Source organism: Spermophilus citellus (genome assembly GCF_964194105.1).
Source record: "Spermophilus citellus genome assembly, chromosome: 13".
Lineage (NCBI taxonomy): Eukaryota > Metazoa > Chordata > Mammalia > Rodentia > Sciuridae > Spermophilus > Spermophilus citellus.
Genome location: NC_138193.1, coordinates 101,024,858 through 101,038,606, shown reverse-complemented (window position 1 = coordinate 101,038,606; position 13,749 = coordinate 101,024,858). Strand labels below are relative to the sequence as shown.

Genomic DNA, 13,749 nt, shown 5'->3' with positions numbered 1-13,749 from the left:
TATTTGAAAGTTTTAAGTTCCAGCTATCATTGCTAATACTTTATATAATTTTCACAAGAATCCTTTGAAGAACATATTATTATCCCATTTTACAGATAAGGAAACTGAGTTAGAAACTTAATAACTTGTCTAAGGTCACACAGACAAAATATGACAGCAAGTATTTGAACCTGGGTGTTCTTGCTCTAGGAACAGAGCTCATAGCACTTACGAAAGCAGAACCACCAAGAGGAAGGCCTGGACCTCTGAAGATAGTACCCACACAATATAGTTCTAGAGGAAATTTCAAAAGCACAGTAGAGGTTAGTAGTCAAGCAAAATACTAAAAGCAGAAATAAAGAGTGCTTTCTTATTTTAAAACACCTTATCTGGGAGTTGGGGGGGGGAGAACAGAGCAGAGCAATAATACAATAAATAAAGTACAAGCTTGAATTTACATTTAGAGATGAAAAATATGTTTTTTAATACCCAACAAGAGAAAATTAAAAAAAAACCCACTTAGTATTAAAAACCATAGTCAGGGAGGTTATAATTAATACCTTTTCCAGGCAATGATGAATAAATGAGTGTGTCAAGCTGGTGGGAAAAAGAACAAATGCATAGTGAGCTCCAAGAACCTACTGGAGATATTTTATCACATGTAGTGAAAAGAAGGGAAAAAGTCAAAATCTTAGGACAGAGAACTACAAGGCAGCAATTTTCATGAGCGTTGGTTAGGCTTTGTCCTCCATGACTGTCCAGGCTCTCTTTCCTCAAATTGTCTTATTCAGTGGGATGTCTTCAAAACATGTCACAGTATCTGACACATGGTGACGCTTAATATAAGTTTATTGAATGAAGAAATAAGTTATCTTATGGATTGCATCCATTCAATGGGTCATTTTAATGGTACATTTTAGTGAAAGTACAGTTTTTGTTTTAAGTCTTATGTAGTGCTTTTGCTTTCCTGGGCATTGTTAATATGTCTTCCTGACTCCAGTACCTCACTTAATATCTGATACACAGTAACATTAAATATTTGTGAATAAAAGAACAAATGTGTGTCTCAAAAAGCCTGGCAAGGGCTGGGGTTGTGGCTCAGCGGTAGAGCGCTTGCCTAAGCATGTGCGAGGCCCTGGGCTCGATCCTCAACACTACATAAAAAATAAATAAATAAAACAAATGTATTGTTTTCCAACTACAACTTAAAAATAAATATTAAAAAACCTGGCAAACTACAGAAGATGTGGATTTATGACTAAATAAAGACCTAGTGTTCCATAAGGACAGCTGTTTACCTACCAATGAGGATAATACATTTTTTGCTTCTAAAAGGAGACATGAATATTTGCAAAATACCCTCCCAATACAGAGCTTTCTATTTCTTGGATGGTAACTACTTTTAAATATCCCTTTATAAAATACAGCAAGTTAAATACAACATCAGAATTCTAGACAACTCTAGATTCAAAGGCATTCATTGAGAAAATTCCATTTCCCTCTATTATTTTTTTTAAACTATGGGAATTTCATGAACATATACTTACCTAGGCCCACAGTAATGGGAAGTGAAGATGAAGGAAGCCATCAAGTATCCCTCTCTCCATTAACCAAGAGACAAAGTGCTGAGGAGAATGTATACAGTGCACAATAAGGTGTGGACAGTCACCTCCTAAGGCATACTTACTGGAAGCTCAGGGGCACGCTTCAAGATCTGAAGAGCAATGTAGCTGCCTATTGAATGGCCAATGAGCATAAGCTTTACTTCCTTTGGCACATGGGTTCTCAGGAAAGCTAGTTTGTGTTCTATCTGACCATGTAGTCCATAGATGTCCTTAATTTCTTGAGCATTTGCATCTAAAAGCAAAATCAGGAACATGCTTTCATTCAATAAGTAAACATACTAAACTGGAAAAATCTTTAAAAAATACTGATCATTTATCAAAAGGCTACAGTGTATTAGGTAATTAAATAATATCAATCAATCCTCACAACAATCTTGAGAGGGAAATATTATCATTTTCATTTTCCAGATGAAAATATCAACACTGTAGGTATCATGTAACAGAGGGACAGTCACAGACTAAGTAGAAGAGGTGAGACTCCAGTTTGGGTCTTTTTGTCCTCAAAGCCCATGATCTTTCAACTATTCCACGAACTACTGTAGTTTAGGTAAGTGATTCTTAAATTTGAGCATGCATGCATCAGAATTCCCTGAAGGGTCTTGTAAAACAGATTGCTGGGTCCTACCACCAGAGTTTCTGAGTCAGTAGGTCTGGGTTTGGGCCCAAGAATTTGCATCTCTAAGTTTCTAGGAGATGCTGATGTGCTGATTTCAAGACCACACATTGAGAACCTCCAGTTTAGGTTAGTTTTTATTATTAATAAACAACCAAGAAAGTCCTACACTGCCTTAATATTTTAGATAATCTTTGTTTAAAGAACTCAGACTCGAAAGATCCAGGTAGGAATGTTGTAAATTGTTTCTTTTAACCAGTACATCTTTTGACTTGCTTGAACTAACTTTCTTTTCTGTCACAAATGAACTATTTTTCAGATTCTTCAAGATGTAATGAAAAACTACCCCTACCTTCGAGAAGATCACAGTCCAAGAAGAAGAAATATACATAAAAACGCAATTATAAAAACCTCAAGAAATGATCTGAAGCATTTGGGAAAAGAATAGGGTTTTAATGGATCATGATAAAAGGTAATCCTCCTTTGGATTCATAAAAAGTAAGGCACCCTTAAGTTACCTAAGATAAATACTAGACAACATTCTTTGTTACATGCTCATTACTATAAATGTACAAATTTAATTATAATTTGAATGCAAGCAGAACAGTCTAAATTTAACTACATATTTAATTATATATACATACACACATATATACATGTCTAGCTACACACTGAACACAAATACATAACTTTAACTATATATTTTCATATAGCATTTAAGGTCTTCCATGACCACAGTACTGATATGATTACAGCACTACCTGAGCCTTTTGCTAAGACTGCATCTGTAGACCATAACTCTCTACATCTCACACAAGAATTTTCTTAACTACTGAACTCTTCCTTTCTGTTCTACAAAGCTATATCTTTACAATAATTGTAATCAAACAACTTATATGTGGAATTAAAAAGGCTAATGACAGAACTTCATATTGAAAAAATGCTTTGAGCAAGAGGAATATTCGGTTTATTTCTTAGGTAAGTTCTTTATAAGACACAAAACCATACCATGTATTGTTCATCTTACATAAATAATGAAGAATATAAAAAGAACCATTATATATTTACTCTAAATTTATGATAGCATAACTGGAAATTATCTACAAAGAAGACAAAACCTTTTAATGTATTATTTTACTTCATTTATTTTTATTGATAAAAATATCAAAGTATATGGCAGTGTTATCTGTCAATTGTGAGTAAAAAAATTGAACTGTTATATAATTGTAGAAACTATTAAACTTTTATGTTTTTAAAAATTTCTCAAAATATTAAAACAATGCTTAAATATACTGTTCCCAGGTATTTGACCTCTAATGTATAGGGAAAACTATCCTTCACTTCTTTATTATTCAAATGGGGCACAGAATCACCAAAGGATGCTCTGTGTTCATGGGAAACACCAAGGAAGCAGCTGGATGAGAACCATGGTCCCTAATTCTTTATGCTTACTTAATTCACAGATCTGAAAGGCCTTCTTTTCACAACTGACTCAAGTTTGCTAAGCTGATATGAAAGTTTACTCATACTTTAGGCTCATCTGTTCTGGGTACCCTAAATATTCTGTAAGTTCCTTGTATCAAAACTAATTCTGAAGGTATGCAACATGTGGAGAGGATGTAGATAGGCACTCTATTTAAAACTGCTATCTTAATAATAAAAAGCTGTAAATTCCAAGCATACATCTTAAAAATATTTTTAAATTATTATTTTCTAAACAGATGGTGAAATCAAGGGTCCTCAAATTACGCTTTCTACTTGACTAACACCAGTGATCTGCTAAAGACTTCACAGAAGAAGTGGGGAAACAGGAGAGAGATTCAGCACGAATATACTGTTATAGACTTAGGAAACAGAGCAAGAAGCACAGAAGTGTGAGATGAGATTTCAAAACAGCCATGAGTTCTGGGGCTATCTGTGGTTACTGGGAGAGGTGGAACAAAAAGGAAGACTGTGACTAATCAAGAAGGGCATGAACGATCATACCGATCACACCAAGGAGTCTGCTCTCATTTTCTGAGCAGTGAGAAGACCTCTAAGGACTGTGAGCCTGCAGCAGCATGGTCTGGTCGGTGATATTGGACAGAACTGCCACGTTGACACTCCCTAGTCCTTCCCTCTGTCCTGAGACTCTAACACTGCACTTGATTTTGACTTCTTCCCTTGTCCTGTCTCTTGGTTTTGCTACTTCTTTCCACCCAGAGACCTACTTTCATTCCTACTGACTGTGAGCCCTGAGACTGGACTGACTGACTATTCCTGCTTAGGGCTCATCTAGTCAGTCCATCTTTCCTCATGTCTCTGCTTGTCTAGTCCCAGCAAGAAAGAAAGCTCTACAGGTTTTTCTCTCTTTCTTTCCATTTGGGAGACTGTAGTGGCAGTAGTTGATAACATTTTAGATAATGCATTATTCAAATTCATCACTAATTAAAAGATTTTTTGAGATATTTTTAGGTAATGTTTTTAATCTGTTAAACTGAACCAGTATGATTTCTAGCTTCTATTTTGTACTTCTTGAACAAATAACTTAAAATTGTTGGTAATGATTCTAGTAAATTAAAGCCAAAAAAAAAAAAACCAGTTATACTTCTAATTCCTCAAATTTTCTTTTCACTTTTTTCTTTTTGAATCATCCCTTCTGACATTGGTGAACATCTGTTCTCTCAATTATAGTCAATTTGTGACTGTGATAATGTGGTGCAACTAGAATATTATTTCCAACTGTGCATAATTTTAACACGTGCTAATATGAAGCAAAACATACTGTTGCCATCTGATGTGTCATTATGGCTTTCTCTCAATACATATTTTTCACACCGTACTTTGGGTGTCAGAAAACTTGTACCTTAGGACAATAATCTTGGATGGCGAATATAATATATCTGTCCTGTCTACACAAAGCAACCTTCTAGAGCATACACTTTCAAACACAACGTTCAACATGTAAAACAGGTGAAAGCACAACTGTTCTGCTCAAATGGGCATTGGTAAGGCCTAGGCTCAGACTTCACAGAACTTTTGAGCTACCCAGAATCACTGTCCTAAAAGTAAAGACTGGCATGTCATCTCCTTCTACTCCCCTGCAATACCACACATGATAATCTAGTTGGCTGTCAATAAATTCTTCATGGTGACGAGTTGTCTTTTCACCCTCTCTAGACACCACAGCCTCCTTTGGCCCATGGTGGCCCTCTGGGCTAATGCCTCTAGATGGCACTGTTCTCATGAAATAGCAAAGAACCCAGGCTCCAATTACTAAGTTATTAACAGAGCAGCTCAAACAGCAATAAGCATACTCGAAGATGCAAATAAGATGTTGATTTAGAACAAGAATTAAAGACATGTCCTAGAAATGAAAACATACAACACATAGTTTCTATTGGTTTTGTTCATCAGTATCCAATGGGGCAGACAGAGGTCAATGATTCTGAAAGCGTGGTCCCAGGATTAGCAGCATCCGTATTACTTGGAAGCTTGTTGGAAATACAAATTCTTACATTCCCACAGATCTATTGAATCAACACCCTTGGGGGTGGCCATTTATGTCTTAATAGATTCTCTAGGTAATTCTGATGCATGCCAAAGTTTCAGAACCCTTGATCTATGGCAATCCTTCCAGTCTGTTTAGACTTTCAAAACTGCTATTCATGTTTTGTTCAAATGTTTGCATTCTGTCTTTAGCATGAGTTCTAATGGTAAATGTGATTGGCTGTTGCTCTGATTAAGGAATTTGATACATAAATTTTCTCTCCAATGCATGGCCTTTCTCACCAAAGTAAAACTGTAGGAATAAGACATAATCACCACTCACCATTAAAAAGTTGACACAGCAAAAGGATAGGAATAAACCCTTCCCAGTACCTTGTAGTATTCCCACTTCTTCCTACTTCCCAGTCTTTGGATTATCTCTTTTCTTGACTAGTTCAGAAAATAGGCCAGAACACCTGGTAGATTTTTGAAGATTGGCACATCAAATAAACCTGTTTTCTAGGAAAAATTATTCTTTTCTTTCCTCTAGTGCTAGGGATCCAAACAAAGGCCTCAGATGCTAGGCAAGAACTCTACCACTGAAGAAATTTTTTTTGTTGGTGCATATTAATTACACAAATCGGTGGGCTTCATTGTGGTATATTGGTACATGAATATAACATAATTTGATCAATTTCACTCTCTAATACCTCCCCTAACCTTTTCCTCTTCCTTTCCCCCACTCCCCTTCCAGAAAAATTCTCTCAATAGCTATTTTCTAAATACAAGACTACAAAAAACATATTATAAACAGATCAGAATTTCCTGATAAAGGAAGAGCTATGTATGATAATAAAGCCCCAATTTGGGGCATATATAAACGTATATTTGAAAATATTTCATAGCAGAATAAGTACATGTTACATTTTATTCACTTTCAGTTACGTTTGAAAGAGAACTTTGGTAGAGGCAAGCACTTTACCAACAGAGCTATATTCCCAGCCATGAAAGAGAAATTTTAAATCAAGGTTGCAATTTGTATATTCAGTTTCATTACTCTGTTAAAAATCAAGTTAGATAATCACTATTCATTTACCTTTCAAAATATGCCCTTAAAACAAAACATGTCCTGATTCTAATGGAGAGTGTTACTAATTTTAAATTCTAATTTTTCATTGCTGCTAAATAGAAAAGCAACTGATTTTTATATATTAACCTTGCATCCTTGATATGGCAACAACCAAGAGTTTTCTGTTGTTGTTGTGGACTCTTAGGGATTTCCTACACAGAAAGTCATATCTTCTGCAAATTCAAAGTTTTATTTCTTTTTCCCCAATCTGCTTATCTTTTAATTCCCTTTTTTGTCTTACTACATTAGCTAGGAATTGCAACCCAGTGATGAATATGAGTGGTGGGAAGGGACATCTTGTCTTGTTCCCTATCTTAGGAGGAAGCGTTTGGTTTCTTACCATAAAGTATAATGTTATCCATTTGTGTACAATATGTCAAAATGCATTCTACTGTCATGTATAACTAATTGGAATTTTAAAAATATGATAGTTTTTACAAATATTCTTTATCAATTTGAGTAAGTTTCCCTCTATAACTAGTTTCTGAGATTTTTTTAAAAATAATAAGTATTTTTTTAACTGTGTTTTCTATATCAATTGATAGGTACAATTAAAAAATTTTTCTTTACATTTCAGCTTGGGAAGTTTCTATTGACCTATTTTCAGACTCACTTATTCTTTCCGAAGATACATCTAGTCTACTGGTGATCTCTTTGTAAAATCTTTTGTTCTTTATTGCAGTATTTCTTAGTATTTTTTTTTTTTTTTTTGGAAATTTCTTAAGAGTCTCCAACCCTGGCTTGCTTTAGCCATTCTTTCTAACATGCTATTCTTTCCACCGGAGTCCTATACTCTATTAACAGTAGTTATTTTAAATTTTGTGATAATTTCAAAATTGGTAATAAGCACAGACCTGAGTTTAGCTCCATGCTTTCTTTATTTAGTCAGACTGGTTTATCTTGACTTTTACAATGCCTTGTAATTTTTGTTGTTGTTGTTTAAAACCAGACATGATGTATTAGGTAACAGGAACTAAGTTAAAAAGATTTTTTTTTTATGTGAGGCTTTGTTAATTAATGAATGGCTAGAAGTTGGGTTGTATTTAATGTTTACTGTACTTGTAGATGCCAGAGACTTCAGTTTCCTCTAAGTTCCTGTTTTCTATCCTTTGTCATCATTGGCTTTCCCTAAGAACTCCTCCTTAAACAAACTCTGTGTCTTGTGACTTTTGTAGTTGCAATACACTTTCATTATAAATTTCTCTTTCAACAGAAGTTGTTGAGGTAGTGATAAAATATGGAAGAGAAAAGTATCTTATAACCTATAATTAAAGCTCAGTCTCTACGTGGGCCTGAAAACCTGTACTGTGATCTTCCAAAGAGCCTGTCACCTTTTCCCCCACCTCCAGGACAGAGAAAGCCTTCCTCAGGAACACTGGCTAAGTGTCCTTCCTCAGGTTAGATAAGGGTCTGGCAAAAGGGAAGCCTTTGTTGTTGAGAATGCTCTGGGCATCCTGCAAAATTCTTCTCCATGGGTCAAAAACTTTGCAGAAATCTTCCTCAGATATTCAAAAAATAATCTAATGGAGTTTCTGGAGGTAACACCCAGGAAAATGTGGGTGGGTGTCAAGAGGAGCCCTATGGGAGTTTCTCACGTTCACCTCCAATAATTCATCAAAATCACTATTGCATATTCTATCAGATTATGGCTCTCTGATCCTCCACTTCAGGTATTCTCTTCTCTCCAAATTCCAGGTGGGAATTTGTCCTGTGACCTCAATTCTCTGCCAGATCTAAGAAAAATCACTGGATTTCATTTTTTTAAGCTTTTCTCTTATTGTGAGGATGAAAGTGACAAATTCCAAGTTCTACATGTCAGAGACAATCATTCGACACTGAAAGTTTTCTTGGTACATAATATATGCCCACTTATTTTTTGGACAGGTAATAAAGAATAAATAAATTTTGAAAAAATACCCTCAGAATAAAAATGTAACCATTTTATTAAGGCTTAAGATATACACTTTATCATGACATTGTCATAGGGAAGAAAGCATTAAAATTCACTTATTAGACAATTCTTAAGATACTTATTTCAGCCTGGAAAAAACTCCTCAGCTACTGTAGAGAAAGTGTTAAAGGCACTGGGAAATCTCATTTCTCTGCCAAGCTGCTAATGCTTGTTTGATTTGAGGTTGAGAAAATTTAAACATAATTAAAGAAAAAATTATAAAGCTACAGCATTCTTTTTCCAACCTTTATATTAAGGAAAACTATTTGTTTTACTTCCTTGTTTAGTTTTGAATTGCTTAAATTTTTAAATAATAAGCACATATAACTTTTTGATACAAAAATATTATTAAAAATTTCCATTTTGAAAATAAATTGTACAATGTTAGTCATTAAAACTAACAGATTAGCTATAAAATAAAAAAGTTAAGAACCATATTTAACTAGATGAATTGATACTGTTTATAGGATCTGAAACACTTACCCAAACTAACAATAGATTAATAAACCAAGCTTTAGAAGCTGTTCAAAAATGTTCAGCATGTAATCATATTTACTACATCATATTTACTCCCTGGCCTGGGAGATCACTTCTTTAGAGACCATGCCTTTTATTTTTCCTCTACTTCTCCTCCTATCTCAACTTTGGAAATATGTGATCAATAAATATATAGTGAATTAAAAAAAAGAAGGAAAGTCATATGTAGACTATTTGATCTACCCAAATTCTTACAGAGAATTCCTGCATAAGATTTAAAGTGTCTCTAAAAATCCTAAAATTACCAAAATGTGGCTTACACAGGGGTTCTCATTGGTAAAACTTTTTTGGGGGGAGGGGAGTGTAGCAATTATTTATTACTTTAAAAGTCAGTTCTCTCTTTTGTAAGACTGTTAGGTTAAATTAATCTTAATTATATAACTAAAAAAACAAATACAGAAGTTTATCAATAAATTTTTTGGTCTGACTTGGTTATCTGTTGTGTTATTAAAAAAACCATTCCCACAACATAGTAACTTAATAAAACAATAATAACATTTATTTTGCTCATACACTTGTAATCTGATTAAAGCACATCAAAGTCACCTGTTACATATAGTGGCGCAAAATGTAGGGGATGAAATCGTTGGTAAAACTCTTAATCTTTGCGGCTTTCTAGAAACAGGAATACTCATTCACTGTAAAGGAAACTAAATGTTAACAAGGACATACCTTCTGATGCTGTAAGAATCTTCGTGTCTTTGGGGGCCAAGGCATGCCCGGCATGACTGATAGTCCAAACTGGAAAGCATCTGTTTGTCAAAGAGTACAAAGCTTTTGCAAATGGCACATAAAAAGAAGAAAAACCCGGGTTACCTAGGAAAGAGACAAAGACCTTAGATTAATCAAACTCTTGTAAGAAGATGCAGACTAGAAAGGAAAGGTCAAGTTCTCTTCACACTGTGCTCTACAAAATCCTGCAATTTTATACCTATACTTTAATTTTTAATATCCTTTCTACCTTAAGTCTGGGAATAACCACTCAGAAAATTCTGTTCCTGCTTTTCTCCAACTATTTCAAGTAAATTCTCCCTATTCCTCAATACACTAACTGGAATCACTAAACACAAACCAAGTGCTTAAACCCAAACACTGAGAGTCATTCTTGGTTTCTCCCTGTCCTTCACATCCAGCTTACCAATAAGTTCTGCCAAGTTAGCTTCCAAAATGCATCTCAAATTTGCCCATCTCTCTCCATTAGTGATCATCACTTCCCAGGTTTCCTACAACAGCATCCTAACAGGTCTGTCGGCTCTTGTCCCCTTGGAATCCATTCTTCAGGAAACCATAGAGATATATTTTCAAATCTCATCCTTTTTAAACACCCTTGAGTGGCTTCCCACTGTCATTTGGATAAAGTCTGAAATCACTAACACTGCCTATAAGACCCTTCAAGGTTTGACTGGCTCATTTATTAAGCTGCATGAAAACTAAACAAACTGGCCAGTCAAATCAGGGTTACTATCCCACACAAAGAGAACATTAAGGAATACTCAGTGTTGACTTGTCATTATCACAAGTACTTATGCTGCAAACTGATGTATTATCTTTGAAGGACACAAACTAATACATATTTTTTTGTGTGTATTCAGAAAGTATTTTTGACATACTTCTGATATAGAGAAATTGAATAAATAAATTATCTTTTTAAAAAGATTCAATCTAACACATGTGCATTGGAAAACGACAGTGAAATGGGGTTTTCATCTTGCAATTGTCTGGTTCATCTTCACAGTTACTAGTCCATTGCTATCACTATCTATTTCTCCATTCAATTTATTGATTTCTTCTTGTTAGGTTTTCTCCACCTTACTTGAGTGCACTGATATAAAAAGCCACAGACAAACTTCACTGATTTTTTTCTCAACTGTTCATATCTTTCAGTTTCCTGGTTAGGCAGCACAGCAAGGTACATAGATTCTAAGCCAGGTGTAGTAGAGCACGCTTGTGGAAGGCTAAGGTTGGAGGATCACTAGAGTCCAGGAGTTCTTGACTAACCTGGGCAATATGGTAAGAACCTATCTCAAAAAAAGGAGCTGGGGGGGGCGGGGTTATGGCTCAGTGGTAAAGCACTTGTCTAGCATGCATGAGGCACTGGATTTGATCCCTGGCACCACTTAAAAAAATAAACAAATAAAATAAAGCTATTATGCTCATCTACAGCCAAAAAAAATTTTTTTTAAAAAAGGGCTGGGGATATACCTTAGTTGGTAGAGTGCTTGCCTTGCATGCACAAAACCCTGGGTTTAATCCCCAGCACCATAAAAAAACAAAACAAACAGACAAAAAAAAAAAAAAAAACCCAAAAAAACCAAAACGGAGCTGGGCACCATGGCACACACTTGTAATCCCCTATAATGGCCTCATAGGCAGTGTTAGTGATTTGGGGGATGGAAGCAGGAGGATCACAACTATGAGGCCAGCTTCAGCAACTTAGTGACTCTATGTCAAAAATTTAAAAAGATGCTGGGGATGTAACTCAGGAATCAAGTTCTATCCCCAGCAAAGACTGGAGCCAGAGTGCCTGGTTTGGAGTCCTGGCTTCCCCACTTACGAACTATGTGAACTTTGGCAAGTTATTTAACCTCTCTGTGTCCTATTTCTTCATCTATGAAATGGAGATAATAGTCATACTACTTTGTGTAATGACCAAATGAATTAATTCAACATTGCCTGCAACATAATATGTGCTACATAAATATTAGCAATTCAAACTTGTAAACCAATGTATAGCCATACTGTCAGTTTGCATTTGTTGCATTCTAACCTAGTGCTCCAATTGTTCCAAGTTCCAAATTTCTTTTTGTGATGGTACTATTGTCATTTTTGTCAAATAGGTAAAAACTTCCTCAAATACAGTTATGTACTCTTAGCTAAGGGAGATGGAAGAGGGGAAGGGTATACTAGCACAGGGGTTGTGCAAATAAGATGCATGTGGGTGGCACTGCTTCATGTTTTATAAATATAAATTTTCAATAAGTTTGGAATATTTTTAAGTATAAAGTGCAAAGTAGCAATCCAACTTCTTTCCTAGTAGCTAGCCAAGTGCCCCAAGATCATTTATTATATAACTCTTTGCATTGATTTGAAATGTCTTTTGAGCCAATACAAAAATTTTGATGTCAGCTTGCTAATTCTGATTCCAAATAATCCTGTTTATTTTTGCTTTTCTCCTCTGCCAGTACCATCCTGTCTTAATTATACACTGTGTTTTTAATGTCTCAGTAATTGGTAGGGCAAACCCCTTTTCTTTATTTTTCTCTTTCTAAATTTTCAAGGCTGGTCTCATAAACTTTAGGATTAGCTTCACTAATTTTTAAAAATCTCTTTGGGATTGTTATTAAAATTTCATTTATTTATACATTATTTTAAAAAGATTTAATATTTTATATCACTGGGTATAATCTAGGAGTGTGTTCTACCCCATATTCAAATGTTTTGTACTGTGGTGAAGTTCTACAGACTTCCTCATATGGCTAGAAACTACTAAAAGCTAACATTTTTTAAGTGCAGTAAGTTACTGCATGCAGTATTTAAAGGTTTTACATCCACTAACTTAATTAATTACACTTTGAACGAGATAGTAACAAGGTACCAAGAGGTTAAATAACTTGCCCAAGGCCACATAGATGGCTAGTGTTCAATAAATATATGATCACTGAAAGAACAGATGAAAGAAAATAATAATGTTGAATTAAAAAAATACACAAATGACCTGGTCTAGGATATTCTGTATATATGTAGTTTTAATTAGTCTTATAATAGCTCTATAAAGTAGGTGGCATCAGAGACAGTGAATAAACAACCACTTATACCAATATGTGGCACACAGTAAGAGCTCAATAAATTGTACCTATTATTATTATTAAAATTAAAAACTGATTTAACATTAAGAAGATAGTAAAGATAACAACTACATAATTTAGATGCAACATCTACAATGTCAGGATATATAAAAACCAATGAGTACTAGATAATAGAACAGCTATGAAATAAATTTTTCTCCCTCTCTCTGGGAATAAGTTTGAGTTTTTTCCCTTACTAACCATAAGGACTTAAGAAAACCCCCTTAATGTTCTGAGCCATTATTTCATCATCATCAAGTAAATGATGATGCCTATGACTACATGCTCATTCACTCTATTTGGCATTATAGCTTCTCTTGCATTTTCTTTAGGCCATCAATTATTTTTTGAGCATTTATCATATGAAAGCCACCAAGCAAGGCACAAGACAGATAATCTGAGGAAAGACAACACTAAGCAAAGGCTCTCAAGAAATAAAGAACATGGAAAAAAAAAAAAAGAAAGAAAAGAAAGTACATGGCTCCTAAAGCAACAGAAGAGAGTCCAATTCTTGGTTCTTCTTTTCTATATCTAATGTATGGATTGCATTCAGTGGGGCTACACCACTGAGCTACATCGCAAGCCCTTTTCAAATTTTGAGA

The 13,749-nt window shown here is 34.8% G+C and overlaps 1 protein-coding gene across 5 annotated transcripts in view; it reads right to left on the bottom strand.

Annotated features, from left to right (window-relative positions):
- Positions 1-13,749, bottom strand: part of LDAH (lipid droplet associated hydrolase) — a 104,539-nt gene that overhangs the window by 75,187 nt on the left and 15,603 nt on the right. For 3 of the 5 annotated variants that reach the window (XR_014018444.1, XM_081263994.1, XM_081263997.1), the window contains exons 3-4: positions 9,975-10,118; positions 1,667-1,836 (exon numbers count right to left, since the gene is read on the bottom strand). Coding sequence is in view for 4 of the 5 variants with exons in the window: in XM_081263994.1 (XP_081120120.1) it covers positions 1,667-1,836; positions 9,975-10,118 (314 nt within the window). In the remaining variant the exon portion in view is untranslated. Of the gene's footprint in view, positions 1-1,526; positions 1,579-1,662; positions 1,837-9,974; positions 10,119-13,749 lie in introns of all 5 variants that reach the window. The other 2 variants (XM_081263996.1, XM_081263995.1) reach the window with 1 other exon arrangement.